At 52.1% G+C, this 12,160-nt stretch overlaps 2 protein-coding genes across 2 annotated transcripts; one reads left to right on the top strand and one right to left on the bottom strand.

Moving 5' to 3' along the window:
- Positions 1-7,457: 7,457 nt before the first annotated feature.
- On the top strand, positions 7,458-10,199 carry CABS01_02501 (TBC domain-containing protein; the record flags this gene model as incomplete). The annotated part of the gene is made up of 1 exon (XM_060535879.1): positions 7,458-10,199. The coding sequence occupies one exon, from the start codon at positions 7,458-7,460 to the stop codon at positions 10,197-10,199; it is 2,742 nt and encodes a 913-aa protein (XP_060393791.1).
- Positions 10,200-11,027: 828 nt separating this feature from the next.
- CABS01_02500 (ubiquitin-conjugating enzyme) lies at positions 11,028-11,608 on the bottom strand (the record flags this gene model as incomplete). The annotated part of the gene is made up of 2 exons (XM_060535878.1): positions 11,028-11,498; positions 11,585-11,608. The coding sequence occupies 2 exons, from the start codon at positions 11,606-11,608 to the stop codon at positions 11,028-11,030; spliced, it is 495 nt and encodes a 164-aa protein (XP_060393790.1).
- Positions 11,609-12,160: the final 552 nt, after the last annotated feature.

The raw sequence follows: 12,160 nt of genomic DNA, 5'->3' as shown, positions 1-12,160 counted from the left end.
AGGGAGGCCAAAGGTGGATGGATGGGTGGAGGACTGAAGGGTGGCTGGGGGAGCTTCGAGTCGATTGTCGGGGGGTGCAAGCCGGCGACTGAGGGGAGAGAGAGAGAGAAAGACGAGACGAGACGACCAGCGGACGGGGAGACTGGAGAGACGTGAGCGCAAGAGACGGGAGAGAGAAAGAGAATCGCGCGAGGGCGAGGGTGCGCGGGCGTGAACGTAGGCGTGCGCGGAGGAATCGGGGTTGGGTGGAAGATCCAAACAGGGAACCAAGCAGACTGGCGCGGCGCAAGTTGGTCGACGGTCAGCTTTCGAACTCGGAGTCTGACGCTCTGGTTGGTCCGTCGAGCAGGAGGAGCTCGGACCTTTCTGGGGAAGCAACAGCATCACCATCCCTGTCCGGACCTAAGGTGCGTGCAGCAAGCAGCAGCATCACCGAGGTGGGAGAGAAGAAGACGAAGCTCCGATCCTGTGCCCTCAGAGAAGAGAGCCCTCCCCTCTTCCCGTCCAGAGTCCTCCCCAATATCCCTCTCTCAGTCTTCCCCCTTTCTGCCTCTAACTTGCGTTGCTCTCGGTTGCTGCTGGTGTCCCCCTGTGTCAATCAAAAGCCGTATCCGTAGCTGAAAGCTGTAGATGGGAAAGCCAATGGCAGTCCTCAATCGCTAGCAATTTCTCGATGTGTACACACCCTTGGTGTGAAGGAGTAAACCATGATAGCTGACCGCACACTGACGTGATTCTACCCGGAACGGGACGTCATGAACGCCGTCATCACGTGCACTAGACTCCCGAGTCCAGGTACCAACCTAAGCCCCGTCCAGTGACTCCAGTCCATCCGGGTCGCAAAGGCAATTCCGCTCCGTCTTTAATCCGTCACTGCTTGGCAGACGCCTGACTGGACTCTTTGCTCAAGTCTGCACTTACAGCCTTGAGGCTCGATAGCGAATGTCCTTAAGACCAGCGCATGCCGTAGTCGAGCTGACGTAGAATTGACAGACTGAGAGATATGGAAAAGGTAGCGAGTCCGTCCATTGAGTCAACAATGACTGGAAGGGATCCTCCAAGAAGGGCGGATCCGAAAGGAGAGATATGAGCTGCTTCGCCATACTGGCAGAAGGGCGCGTCGCGTACGTGACGTGTAACCACACTCACAAAGTGCTCCCATGCTGCAGAGGCTGTCCTGGCTTGCCAACACGTGCTACTCAGCACTGGTTGCGACTTGCATCCTAAACCGACAAGGGTTGTGTAAAAGTGTGAGAAGCAGGCGGCAAGGCTTCAAAGCACCCACCATTGGCCTGCTGATTTTGCCCATCATGTTTGGCGGGTGCTACCGACGGTGACGGGCAACAAGTGTTCCTTCCTCTATCTCTTATCGGTTTATCCCAAGATCATAGCTACTTACCTATTAGCCGCTCGGGTAGGATGACCGAGAGTTGGAAAAAGAAAGAGTTGCCTCTTGGCAGTAGGTACTCCGTAGTTGGACCGCGAAGCTGACTAGTCCAAAGGTTGAAGGTTCCCCTCATGGTGTTTCTAGGGAGGATGAGACATTGCCGATCTGATATCTTTAATGGGCTGACGTGTCGATAGTCCGAGGCAAGGGAAACCCATAACGGCAACAGAAAGAGGTTATAGAAAGCTCGGGGACGGGACAGCCCGAAGAGATATGGGCTGAACGTTTTCCGTGGCCAGTGCTCTGCGTGTTCCTGAGATGGCCGAGCTCGTTCCTGACTACGCTTATGGTGTGTATGGTTGTGGAGTCTACTGAGAAAGTTGGGTAGTATCCGGCTCTCCGGAAACATTTCGGAGTTGGCATAGCTTCAGCCAAGGCCCAAGGGAGAGGTATGATGAACTTTGGAGGTATCTGGGCTGGACTCGCCCATCGGAGCAGCCGCCGAAAGTGTCCATCGATGACACGTCGGCGATGCGCGGAAGATGGCGGCCTGGAAAATTGCGCGATAGCAGATAGTGTTTGTGACTTTGTGTTCGTACTGGAGCGGGGCAGCGTGTGAAGATGGATTGTCTTGATTGCTCGAAAGAAACAGGTAAGAAAACTGGAACAGGAGTTTCAACGCTCAACTCTCAAGCTCGAGTGCTCTGTCACGAGGATCGAGATGGAATTCGGGCGAGGCGAAGCGAGAAAATAAACGAGAACAACTTCTCCATGCCTTGTTTGTGATGGAGCCGATGATCGAGATCAATGTAGTAGCGGCCGGCGTGAGAAGGGATGATGCATGCCCGCTGGTAGCGATATGCATGAGAACCGCCAGATTGGTACCCGTTGTCCTTCCTAGCGGCGAAGGACCGAAGGCTTCGCGGGAGAGCATCTAGGGTACTTTTGCTGAATGAAAACATCTTACTTGGGACATGACCTCGGTTCTCTCGAGTGAGAGTCTCCTTCGCCATTGAACTTGGCACAATGAGAAGCAATCCTAACCGAAGCCAAGGCCATGCTGTTGGCGGGAAAAGAAAATGCCCAAGACCGTTTAGTCGGTCCACATTCCATAACTGGTTGTCAAAAAGAAAGCATCTCCAAATGGAGAAAAGTAGCAGAATAGGGTCATGAGAGAAAAAGAAATTCGAGAATAGACTAAGGAGAGACCACGCTAGTAGAGACCAGAGAGCCCTGCCAACGGCGTTTTCTGGGTCCAAAGCACGACGGGTTGAGAAAGAAAAACCTGAGGAAAACAGAGCCTCTCCTGCCTGATGCATACGGAGTACTCCATAGAAGAGAATGGATCATCAAGCTGAAAATGACGATGGCGGTGCAGATTTTCGCTGGGAGACGGCTCAAAGAGGGAGAGTCGGCCAGTGAGGATCGTTACGGTACGCTACCGGGCCCTGGGCCGGGAAATTGTAAAGTGATTGGGCAGTGGATGATGAATACTCGTTTGGGAATAGCTTCAGGCACCAGGGGCACTAGCAAACCCTCTTCCCGCGAAGTGGAATAGCCAGCAAGCCTAAGGTGGAGGGCCGGCCCCAAACTGTCCCAGTGGGAAGGGCCGCCGGCGCCGGACAGGAGACAGGCCTTGTTCGCTGGCCCCTGCAGGTAACGGCGCTGCTTGAGCCCCCTGCAAGCGGTTGCGTTGCGTCTCAGCGACTGATATCGGGACGTTGCGGCGTTTGCTGGTGGTGAGAGTTGGTCTTGTTCCTCTGACTTTGGTGTCTCCATGGCATCCAACGGTACGAAGTACGCATGTTCGTTCGGATATGTATGAGATATCGATAAGGTCGTGTTGCTACTCCCTGGTCCTCGAGTACGGATACCTGTGAACGAGGGTCAATAATGCGACACCATGCCATGAGAGTGCTTATCGAAGTCACCCACCGCCCGTGTTTCCCCTGTCCAGACCTTAAGGGTTGGGTAAAGTTCTTCCCTATGCCTGTGTAGGTACCCTGTCGCTATCGATTTTTCCCTTCTCGCCAACTCGTGAGTGGGCGTCATATCAAATATTGTTGTACGTTCCGGATGCGCGAGCCAGTCAGGGAAATGGTCAAGGCGCTGTAATAATAACACCCAGGGTGTTATTGGGCGCGGGTGATGCAAGGGAGGCGAGAAACCCGCTGGAAGAAACATGAGACGACGGTACACATGCCATCAGGTGAATTTGGTGGCAGATGCAGGTACTCTTGTCCAAGAGCCACATCCCGAGTTGATGGATCCTGCTTCTCGAAGGAAGAAACGGGGACGTGACTAGGAAGAAGAGGACCGTGGACATGGGCGACCAGGGCGACATGGGGCCTTGGAAACAGGCGCTGACCGACTTGACCAGGCTTAGGTGGAATGCTGAGAGATGATTGACGAGTGACCACTGTTTAACTCCATCGTTTTGTATTACTAGAGGATTGCCGTAGTATATATAGACGCTACCCTGCCCTCGAATTCCGCACTATTTAACCTTAACCCTTTTCTTACCTATCCTTTCCTCTATTCTACCCTCTCCCTCGTTAAAGGATTACTAAAATCGTAGTTTTAATAGCTTATTAATAAGCTAATATTATTATTTAAAAATAGGTAACCTATTCTTATATATAAGTACTAAGAGTTTTATTATTATAAAAATAATAATAAATATACTAGAGTACTTAAGAGAGCTTTTTAATAAACTTTTAATACTATTTAAAGCGATTATTCTCGAGCTATAAAAAAAAGCCGAGGTATTATATTAATACGGCCCTATTTATCTTATTAGTATTAATAATAGTCTTTTTAATATAAGATATATTATTAATATTTTATAGTTATATTATTACTTTTTATAAATCGTACTTAACGTTAGTAAGGATTTTAATATTATTTTTTAGTTCGTTTTTTAGTTTTTTTATTAAGGCCGTTATCGTAAAGTTAGTTTAGTTATTAATATTTTAATAAGTATTTTAATTTAGTATACTCAGAGGCTCTTATAGCCCTTAAGGAGAGGCTTTTAAAGGACTTATAATTAGACTTTTTACTTATTATAAGCGAAGCTATTATAATTAAAGCTATAGTATTATAAACCTCGATAGTAAGTAGTTAATAATATAATTATCTTTTTCTTATAGCGAGCTTAAAAAAGTATCTTAATTTAAGTACTAAGTAAGTACTATACTGTTTTATTAAAACTATATTCTTATACTTATAACTTAGAAAGAATTAACTTTCTTCGATAACAAGGTACTTAGATTAACGAGTGACTGCGGGGAAGGATGGCACCTTGGTCCTTAGTAGCAGGTGTGCGAAATTTGGTGACGATATGGATGGAGTGATGAATCGGATTGATGAGATTTTCTCAGCACCTGTACAAAGTACGCCTGGAAGCTTGTGAGAAGCGACGATTTGGGGGAAACAAGAGTCGAGGATGGGCTACAAAAGTGGCGCTGGCACCAGCTCTGACTGACTCTCTTCTCTCACCGTCTTTAATCAATCTGTGTCGTTGCGAGGGCGGCTTTCTTCCTTTTCGGGATGGGGGCTCATGTTGGCCGTTGGTTTTTTGGATCTTGGTCTTGGTCCTAGTCTCGGTCTCGGTAGGAGGAAGACGTGAATGACTGACTCCATTCCATGGTAATTGCGACCCTTCGGAGCTGGCGGCTATCTCTCAGTGTCCACTCCCGCGACCGTACGGATAGAATAGATTCAATGTCAGTACGGATACACCGTATGTTGCGGAGTATTATGGCGTAGGTGTCCCTGTTCAGTGGTAACTTGGTAGGTAAGCATACGAGCAGCGTAGAAAGGTAGAGATTGAGGTGTCTGCTCACCATCATAAGCGGAAGGTTGGAATTTGATAACAAATGGCCTTGGCGTATTCTCTGATGGTCCGTCCGCTTCACAAAAAAAGAAGTTGGTGGATGAGCATATTGAATTTCCAGACGTTAGGGATTATGATACCGAGGGAGTGACCACGTCAGGCGAAGGACAAGCGAGAGAGCAAGGGGAAAGCGAGGACGATCCAAGTCTATCCAATCTCCTCATCTTATTCGGTCGTCCTTTCCTTCCTTGTTCTTTTGGCCATTGTTGCTGTCGTCGTCTCTCGTCTTCACCTTCCATCATCTTTGTGGCTCGTTCCTCCCTTCCCTCCCATCCCTCCTTCTCTACCTTACTTTACCTTACCTTGTACTACTTACTACCTAATTATTTCCTGCACCTTCTTGCATTTGTCTGCTGAGGGACCTACTCCTGCACTTGCACCTGCACTTGCACCTGCACTTGCACCTTCCCGCCCGCTGCACCTGCAACTTGCGTCCGCACTGGCATCCAATCGCTCCTTCCTCTTTCTTAATCCACCATCAGTGCAGACTACAACGCCAACAGCAAGAGCGACATCAACCCAGGGCAGCTTCCTCGTCGTTGTTTCTAGCGGCTCTTTCCCTCCTTGATGCAGCCCTGGTTGTTCCTTGCCTCCTTCTAAAATTGTTTTCCGTTTTTTTTCGGCATCCGACGCCGCGCTTCTCGTCGGCGCAATTGGCCCGAATTTCAACATCTTTTTTTTTTCTTTCCCTTTTCCTCTCTCCTCTTTCTTCTCATCCCGTCCGTTCGTTCACCTGGGACTTCGGTTTGTCTTGCACTTTCTTTCCTGTCTACTTCTCCTCAAGGTGCCAAGCAGAGCACCGCAAACTTCCCATTCGTTCCATCGCTCGGCCACTCTCGACCGTATTTCAACCTACTCGCACTCTGACTGCACGATACTGAGACGATCCGTCTGTCAAAGAGTAACCAATCACCAACCGTTTCCGATACCCGACCGCCGTTCTTTCTTTGCTTCTACCTCGTGGCAGCGTCGCCCAAAATCTGACGCACGAGTCAATCGCCCTCTCGTCTCCGAGACACTTCAGACTTGGCGCCGCCACGAATGCCCAACTCGCCCTGATACTTTCAGTGCCACCAAAACAAAAAGAAGGAGACCAACGCCTTGCACAATTGGGGACTGGAACCCTTGAGGGATCCCGTCATCGTTTCTCGACCTTCGACAAGGCCTCTTTTGTTTTTTTTCTTTCTTGTTTTCATGTTCCCGTTCTGGGCTTGAACCAATGACGACGCCCCCGTCTGGGTCCAAACGCTCGCTTCAGTTTTAGCATCTTCATCTGCGACAACAGGCATCCGCCCCCCAAAACACTTCCGCCAACCACCATCCTTTTGTCCAATCTAATCCAATATCTCTGGCCGACTGGGGACTTTCAGAGGAGCACTGGAGACCTGCCACAACACCACAATACAACCCAGCGTGCCAGCCTACCGCACCACCCGGATCGGATACCGCTCCCTTGCTTTCTCCTCACTTTGCCGACCACGGCGAAAGACGACGACAATCTAGTACATCTGCAATTAATCCGTCTGTACCTGCCTGAGCGCCTCGTCGCCGGCTCTCGCATCTGTTGTTTCGCAACTCCCGGCCTGCTACCTCCCAGCTCAAACGACGCCCATTGACTCAGCCGTTGGTCGATCTCTGACGTCCAACTTCACCCCTTACATCCAGCCCCCAGTTTGCATGCGCATGCGCATGAACTGTACTCAGGGTGTCACCTCGTCTCCTACGCCCTGTGACGCTGGAAACCTGCCATTCCTTGCTTGACTCGTCCCGATAGTCACCCTTTTTTCTGCACCACATTCGCACCGACCGTTCTTCATCCCGCCATATCCCGGCTACCAGCAGCGATCAACCACTGGAACCAGCCCCGCCCGACCAATACCCGTCGCGACTTGCTGAGACTATTCAAAGAGGGTTGCTGCCAAACGCAAGGTTTATGCATGTGCCGCAATGCTATCGTCAGGAACGCTTTTGACTGCCCTACCACAATCAACTTGCAAAACCATTACAGATACTTGACTTTGCTATCGTAACACCAGTTACAATCAACTACTTCTTTGCCGACAAAGAGACCCGCAAAGGAACACCGTCACTTGCAGTCTCAACGCGTTTTCTGCGAATCCAATTGCTCGAGTAAAACTTGCTGCTGCCATATAACGGCCCGGGGAGCCAGCCACGATGACCCTCATGGCCATGGCAGCGGACTCTGGCCATCCCGACGCCCAGATCACCCCCGGAGCCATGGCGGATCAGGACCCTACCGTCCAGCGCCAGAATAGCATGAAGCATCGCCAATTCGGTATTTATGCTTCAAGGCGGACCCATCCGAAACCCATCTCAACTTCTGACGTTCCAGAGCGTCCCAACTCCGACTTCCCAGCAGCCTACCCACCACATGCACATCCCTTGCCCACGTCCCCTCCTCGCTGGGACTCGCTCGCCAATAACTCGAGCAATTTTGGCATGCAACAAAACTCGACGAACCCCCAGTCGCAGCCTCAATCCCCTCGACGTCCTACCTATGATTCCGCCCAGCACTACCCCTCCTCCCCTACGTTCCCCTCGCTGGCACCGAGGCCGGGTCATGACCTTGACGACGACTTGAGCGCCGACGAATGGACAAGCAGAGCCGCTCGCTCGATCAGATCCCCGATCCCGTACGACGAAGACGACCGTTCCTCGATCGACACCATGCAGGTCGACAACTTCTCTCGCCCGAGAAGGCCGAGCATCAAGCAACCGATACAAGACTCATACCGACCTCGGGCCACATACTCTCCTTCAGAGCCGCGTTCTGACCCCAATTCGCACCATCAAGCATGGCCGCGGCCACGGGGTCAGTCCGGATCATCTGCAAGGTCGGCCTCGACGTTTGCCTCGATCCCAGCATCGGGAGGTGACCTCTATGAACCTCGCGCCCCCTCTCGTCTACGAAGTGCCCCGCCTCCGTCAGGCCTCACCCGTCCTCCAATGGCCTACGGTCGTGTCGACAGCTCGAGCTCTGGCCTATCTACATATGCCAGGGAGGCACCATGGATGAGTGGTGAAGACGAGATGAGATCGAGTTACAGATCTCAGATGACTGCGTCCAGTGCACAGGGAACGTACGTGACGGAAAGAAGCAGTGTTCTCACCAAGAATAGCTCGATTCCATCGCTGTACGCTAACGGGGAGGAACTTAGTGTCGACGACGTTATGGGGATGTACGAAAAGGGCTTCCGAGATGACTCGAGCCCCGAAGACCACGACGACGACGACGTGCGTCCCGTTCCGGCGGCGGAGATCAACAGGCGGAACACGAGAATGTTGGAGGCTCTGAGTCAACCATTGACCGCACCCGCCGCCACCTCATTGACTGTCCCGACTTCGGACACAATTGTTCGCGAATCGACCGAGATGTTCAGGGTATCCGAATACCCAGCATCTTTGCCAAAGGAGCTCGGCTTGACGGACTATGATCGAAACGACGATAATAAAGATACTAATGAGAAGCGAGACTCTGCGAAGTCTCTCCAGGCCGAGACACCAGCTACGCCACCGCAGCTGAACAGCCCATCAACCTCTTCTGGGCGAACGGCCGTAGATCTCGAGCCGGTCGAGATCGAGGATCCAGGCGCACGAGACCGATATGGCTTCAAGAAGGCCAACCAACACATTACCAGGAAACAGTATGATGCCTGGGACAAGGGTTACTCTGACTACCTCGACCGACGGCGCAAGAAATGGACTACGTTCATGAAGGAAAGTGGACTGATGACGAACCAACCTGAACGATTCCCTCCCCATAGTGCGAAGGCGAAACGTTTTGTGCGGAAAGGCATTCCGCCGGAGTGGAGAGGTGCTGCCTGGTTTTACTACGCAGGAGGCCCCGCCATTTTGGCAAAACATTCAGGTCTATACGATACTCTCCTGCAGAAGAAGGCTAAAGACATCGATGTCGAGGCTATTGAGCGAGATCTTCACCGGACATTCCCGGACAACGTCAAGTTCAAGCCTGCAAGCATGGCGTCGAAGCCAAACACGGAACCAACTCGGGACATTCAGTCAACGGACGACTCCGAGAGCGATGCCAAGAATGAGCCTGTGATCATCACTTCCCTGAGACGGGTCCTGCACGCATTTGCTATTTACAACCCACGCATCGGATACTGCCAAAGTCTCAACTTCCTAGCTGGCCTGCTCCTTCTGTTCATGGACTCGGAAGAAAAGGCCTTCTGGCTGTTGAATGTCATCACCCGCCTGTACTTACCCGGCACCCACGAGATGAGCCTCGAAGGCTCCAAGGTGGACCTTGGTGTCTTGATGAATGCCATTAGGGAGTCCATGCCTGCTGTCTGGGCCAAGATTGGCGACGATATGGAAGGGGACCCGAACGCAGCGAGGCCGGCAAAGCCAGTGAAAAAGCCGAGGGTCAGACGAAAGAACCAACCCAGCATCTCGTCCAACCGTCTCCCCCCCATCACACTTTGCATGACGGCGTGGTTTATGAGCTGTTTCATTGGTACCCTGCCTATTGAGAGCACATTGCGTGTATGGGACGTCATCTTTTACGAAGGCTCCAAGACTCTTTTCCGCATCGCCTTGGCTATCTTCAAGCTTGGAGAAAACGAGGTTCGATCTGTCACGGATCCTATGGAGATGTTTTCCGTGATCCAGGCTATGCCTCGCAAGCTGCTGGACGCCAATGCACTAATGGAGGCTTGTTTCAAGCGCCGCAACGGTTTTGGGCACATCAGCCAAGATACAATCGATACGCAGCGGGAAGAACGGCGTGTAAAAGTCCAGACGGAGCATCAAAGAGCCGCCACGTACGCAGGCGCTGTGGACAGCGCCAACGCTACGGAAGCCGAAGGCGAGGTCCGCAGAAAAGGCACCATTTTTGGACGTAGGAGGCTGGGCAGATCAGCAGAGGTATCGTGAGCCCGCCACAGAGGAGGAACAAAAGTTGCATGCATGCATTAAGCCACGGCGTTTGAGGGAATATTTGCATTTCAAGGGTAATGACTACATGGCATGCGGCACCATTGGGAAGCGAAAACGGATATCATTCTAGAAGAGGGCGGCGCGGTTACGCCCCTAGCATATTGGATTTTTGGTTCGGCATAGAACATATGTGGAGGAAGTGCCCGAACGGGTGAAGAACAGTCTCACCAAGTTGTAGATATGATGTCTGTTAGCATCACACAATGCTCAAGCCTTTTCTTTGTGCCCCTTGATTCCTGCGAGTCTTCATAACTGGTGCTATTCGTTTCTCTAAAAAGCTGTTATGAGCACCGCTTCGAGTGTTCAGATGATCACAATGCCATTATGCCCATTCCAGGAGGTGATGATGAGTGATTTGATTCAGCGTCCTGTAACAATCTAATATGAACGCCGTCCTAGATAAAGTGCACAATATGGGACAGTCCAGACTACCGATCCACGCAATGGACCGGCTGTTGGCTGCCAAAGCTCTGCTCATGCCCTCTGAAAGTCTAGAGACTATTCCAAATCCATGAGAAAAGCATGGAACAACTTGAAATCCCATCTCCCCAACGCCGGTAATGCTCACTGTCTGGACCGACCAACGCCGCCGTTTTTCATATTCTTTGCTTGAGTCACTCGAACAAAATGATTGGGATCCCCAGAAACTTCGTCATTCTCTGTAGAGCTCTTGTAGTGTTCTGGTCGTGCTTACGTCCTCTTCTGCCCCGCCGTGGCTGAGAAGACACTACGCACATCGTGCTACACCTGGCCATGATGCTCGCTTCATTTGGCAGGCGCTTCAGAGGCGGCAAAGCTAGCCGGGCCCTTTGCGTAGCGCGTGACGTACTGCTTTGCATTCTTCTCAAACTCGGGGCGGTTGTTCTTGAACTCGTCGGCGATGCGGGCCTCGAGGGGGTCGTCGGGCAGGGGTTCAACGAGGAGGGAGCGGACGGCCTCGAGGACGGCGGCGAGCTTGGTGGCGGGCTTCCAGTTTTCGGATTTGAGCATGCCGAGGCAGATGTTGCCGTTGGCGTCGTTTGTGATGTTGGGGTGGTAGATGCGGGTGGCGAACTTGACGACGGGGGCCTTGAAGGGGTAGTCCTTAGGGAGGTCGACGAGGACGGCAAAGGTGCCGCCTGCGTAGGGGGTGTTTTCGGGGCCGGTGAGGGAGACGTGCCAGGCGTGGAGGTCGGAGTCGCGGGCGAGGGTGATTGTCATGCCCGTGGGAGGGGTCGTGGTGACTTCGGTTAGTTCCTGCGCGTGTGGTTTCGGGGGTTAGCCAAGGATGGTGGTGGTTTGTAGGGGAGGATTTGGGGGTTGCGGGAGGGAGTTTGGCATACCTTGGCGATGCGCTTGCTCGACATGATGGGCGATGTTGCGTGTTGGTTGTGTATTCTGGAGTGTTGATGCTGGGACTGAGTTTGGGTAGGTGATCGGTGAGCTTTGCCGAGTGGGAACCGGGAACCCTCAAGGTTGTAAGCTCTCGAAAAATAGCTGGATGGTGGGGCTCTGGAGGGTGGAAGAGCTGTCGACTGATAACGTTTGGGAGGAGAACTATCCTGTTAGGTTTTCAGGCAGTTCCGCACGCCGGATACTGGTAGCAGAATTGGCAGACAGAGTGTTGAGGTTGGTGATGATGTTGGCGACGATGTCGTTTCCAGATTGGCAGTGGTGTTCTGCTTCGGGGTGGAAAAGTACGTACCTAGTCAGCTTGGTGTCTCGGCCGATGGCGGGGTAGCTGCCTCAGAGGCGTGGTGGGGTGAGGTCAGAGGCAGCCAGGCCGGAGCGTCGCGGTGCCAAGGGCGGTTCTTCTTGCCTTCCTTACCTTACACTCATTATGAGCCCAGCCCAAGGTAAGGTATGTAGTGACGCAGCGGGGTAAAGACTCACACGGCGCCACTATTTAACTGAGGCAT

Source organism: Colletotrichum abscissum (assembly GCF_030869225.1).
Source record: "Colletotrichum abscissum strain IMI 504890 chromosome Unknown Scaffold_5.1, whole genome shotgun sequence".
Classification (NCBI taxonomy): Eukaryota; Fungi; Ascomycota; class Sordariomycetes; order Glomerellales; family Glomerellaceae; genus Colletotrichum; species Colletotrichum abscissum.
The sequence above is the reverse complement of the archived record's forward strand: the minus strand, read 5'-3'. Positions and strand labels throughout refer to the sequence as shown.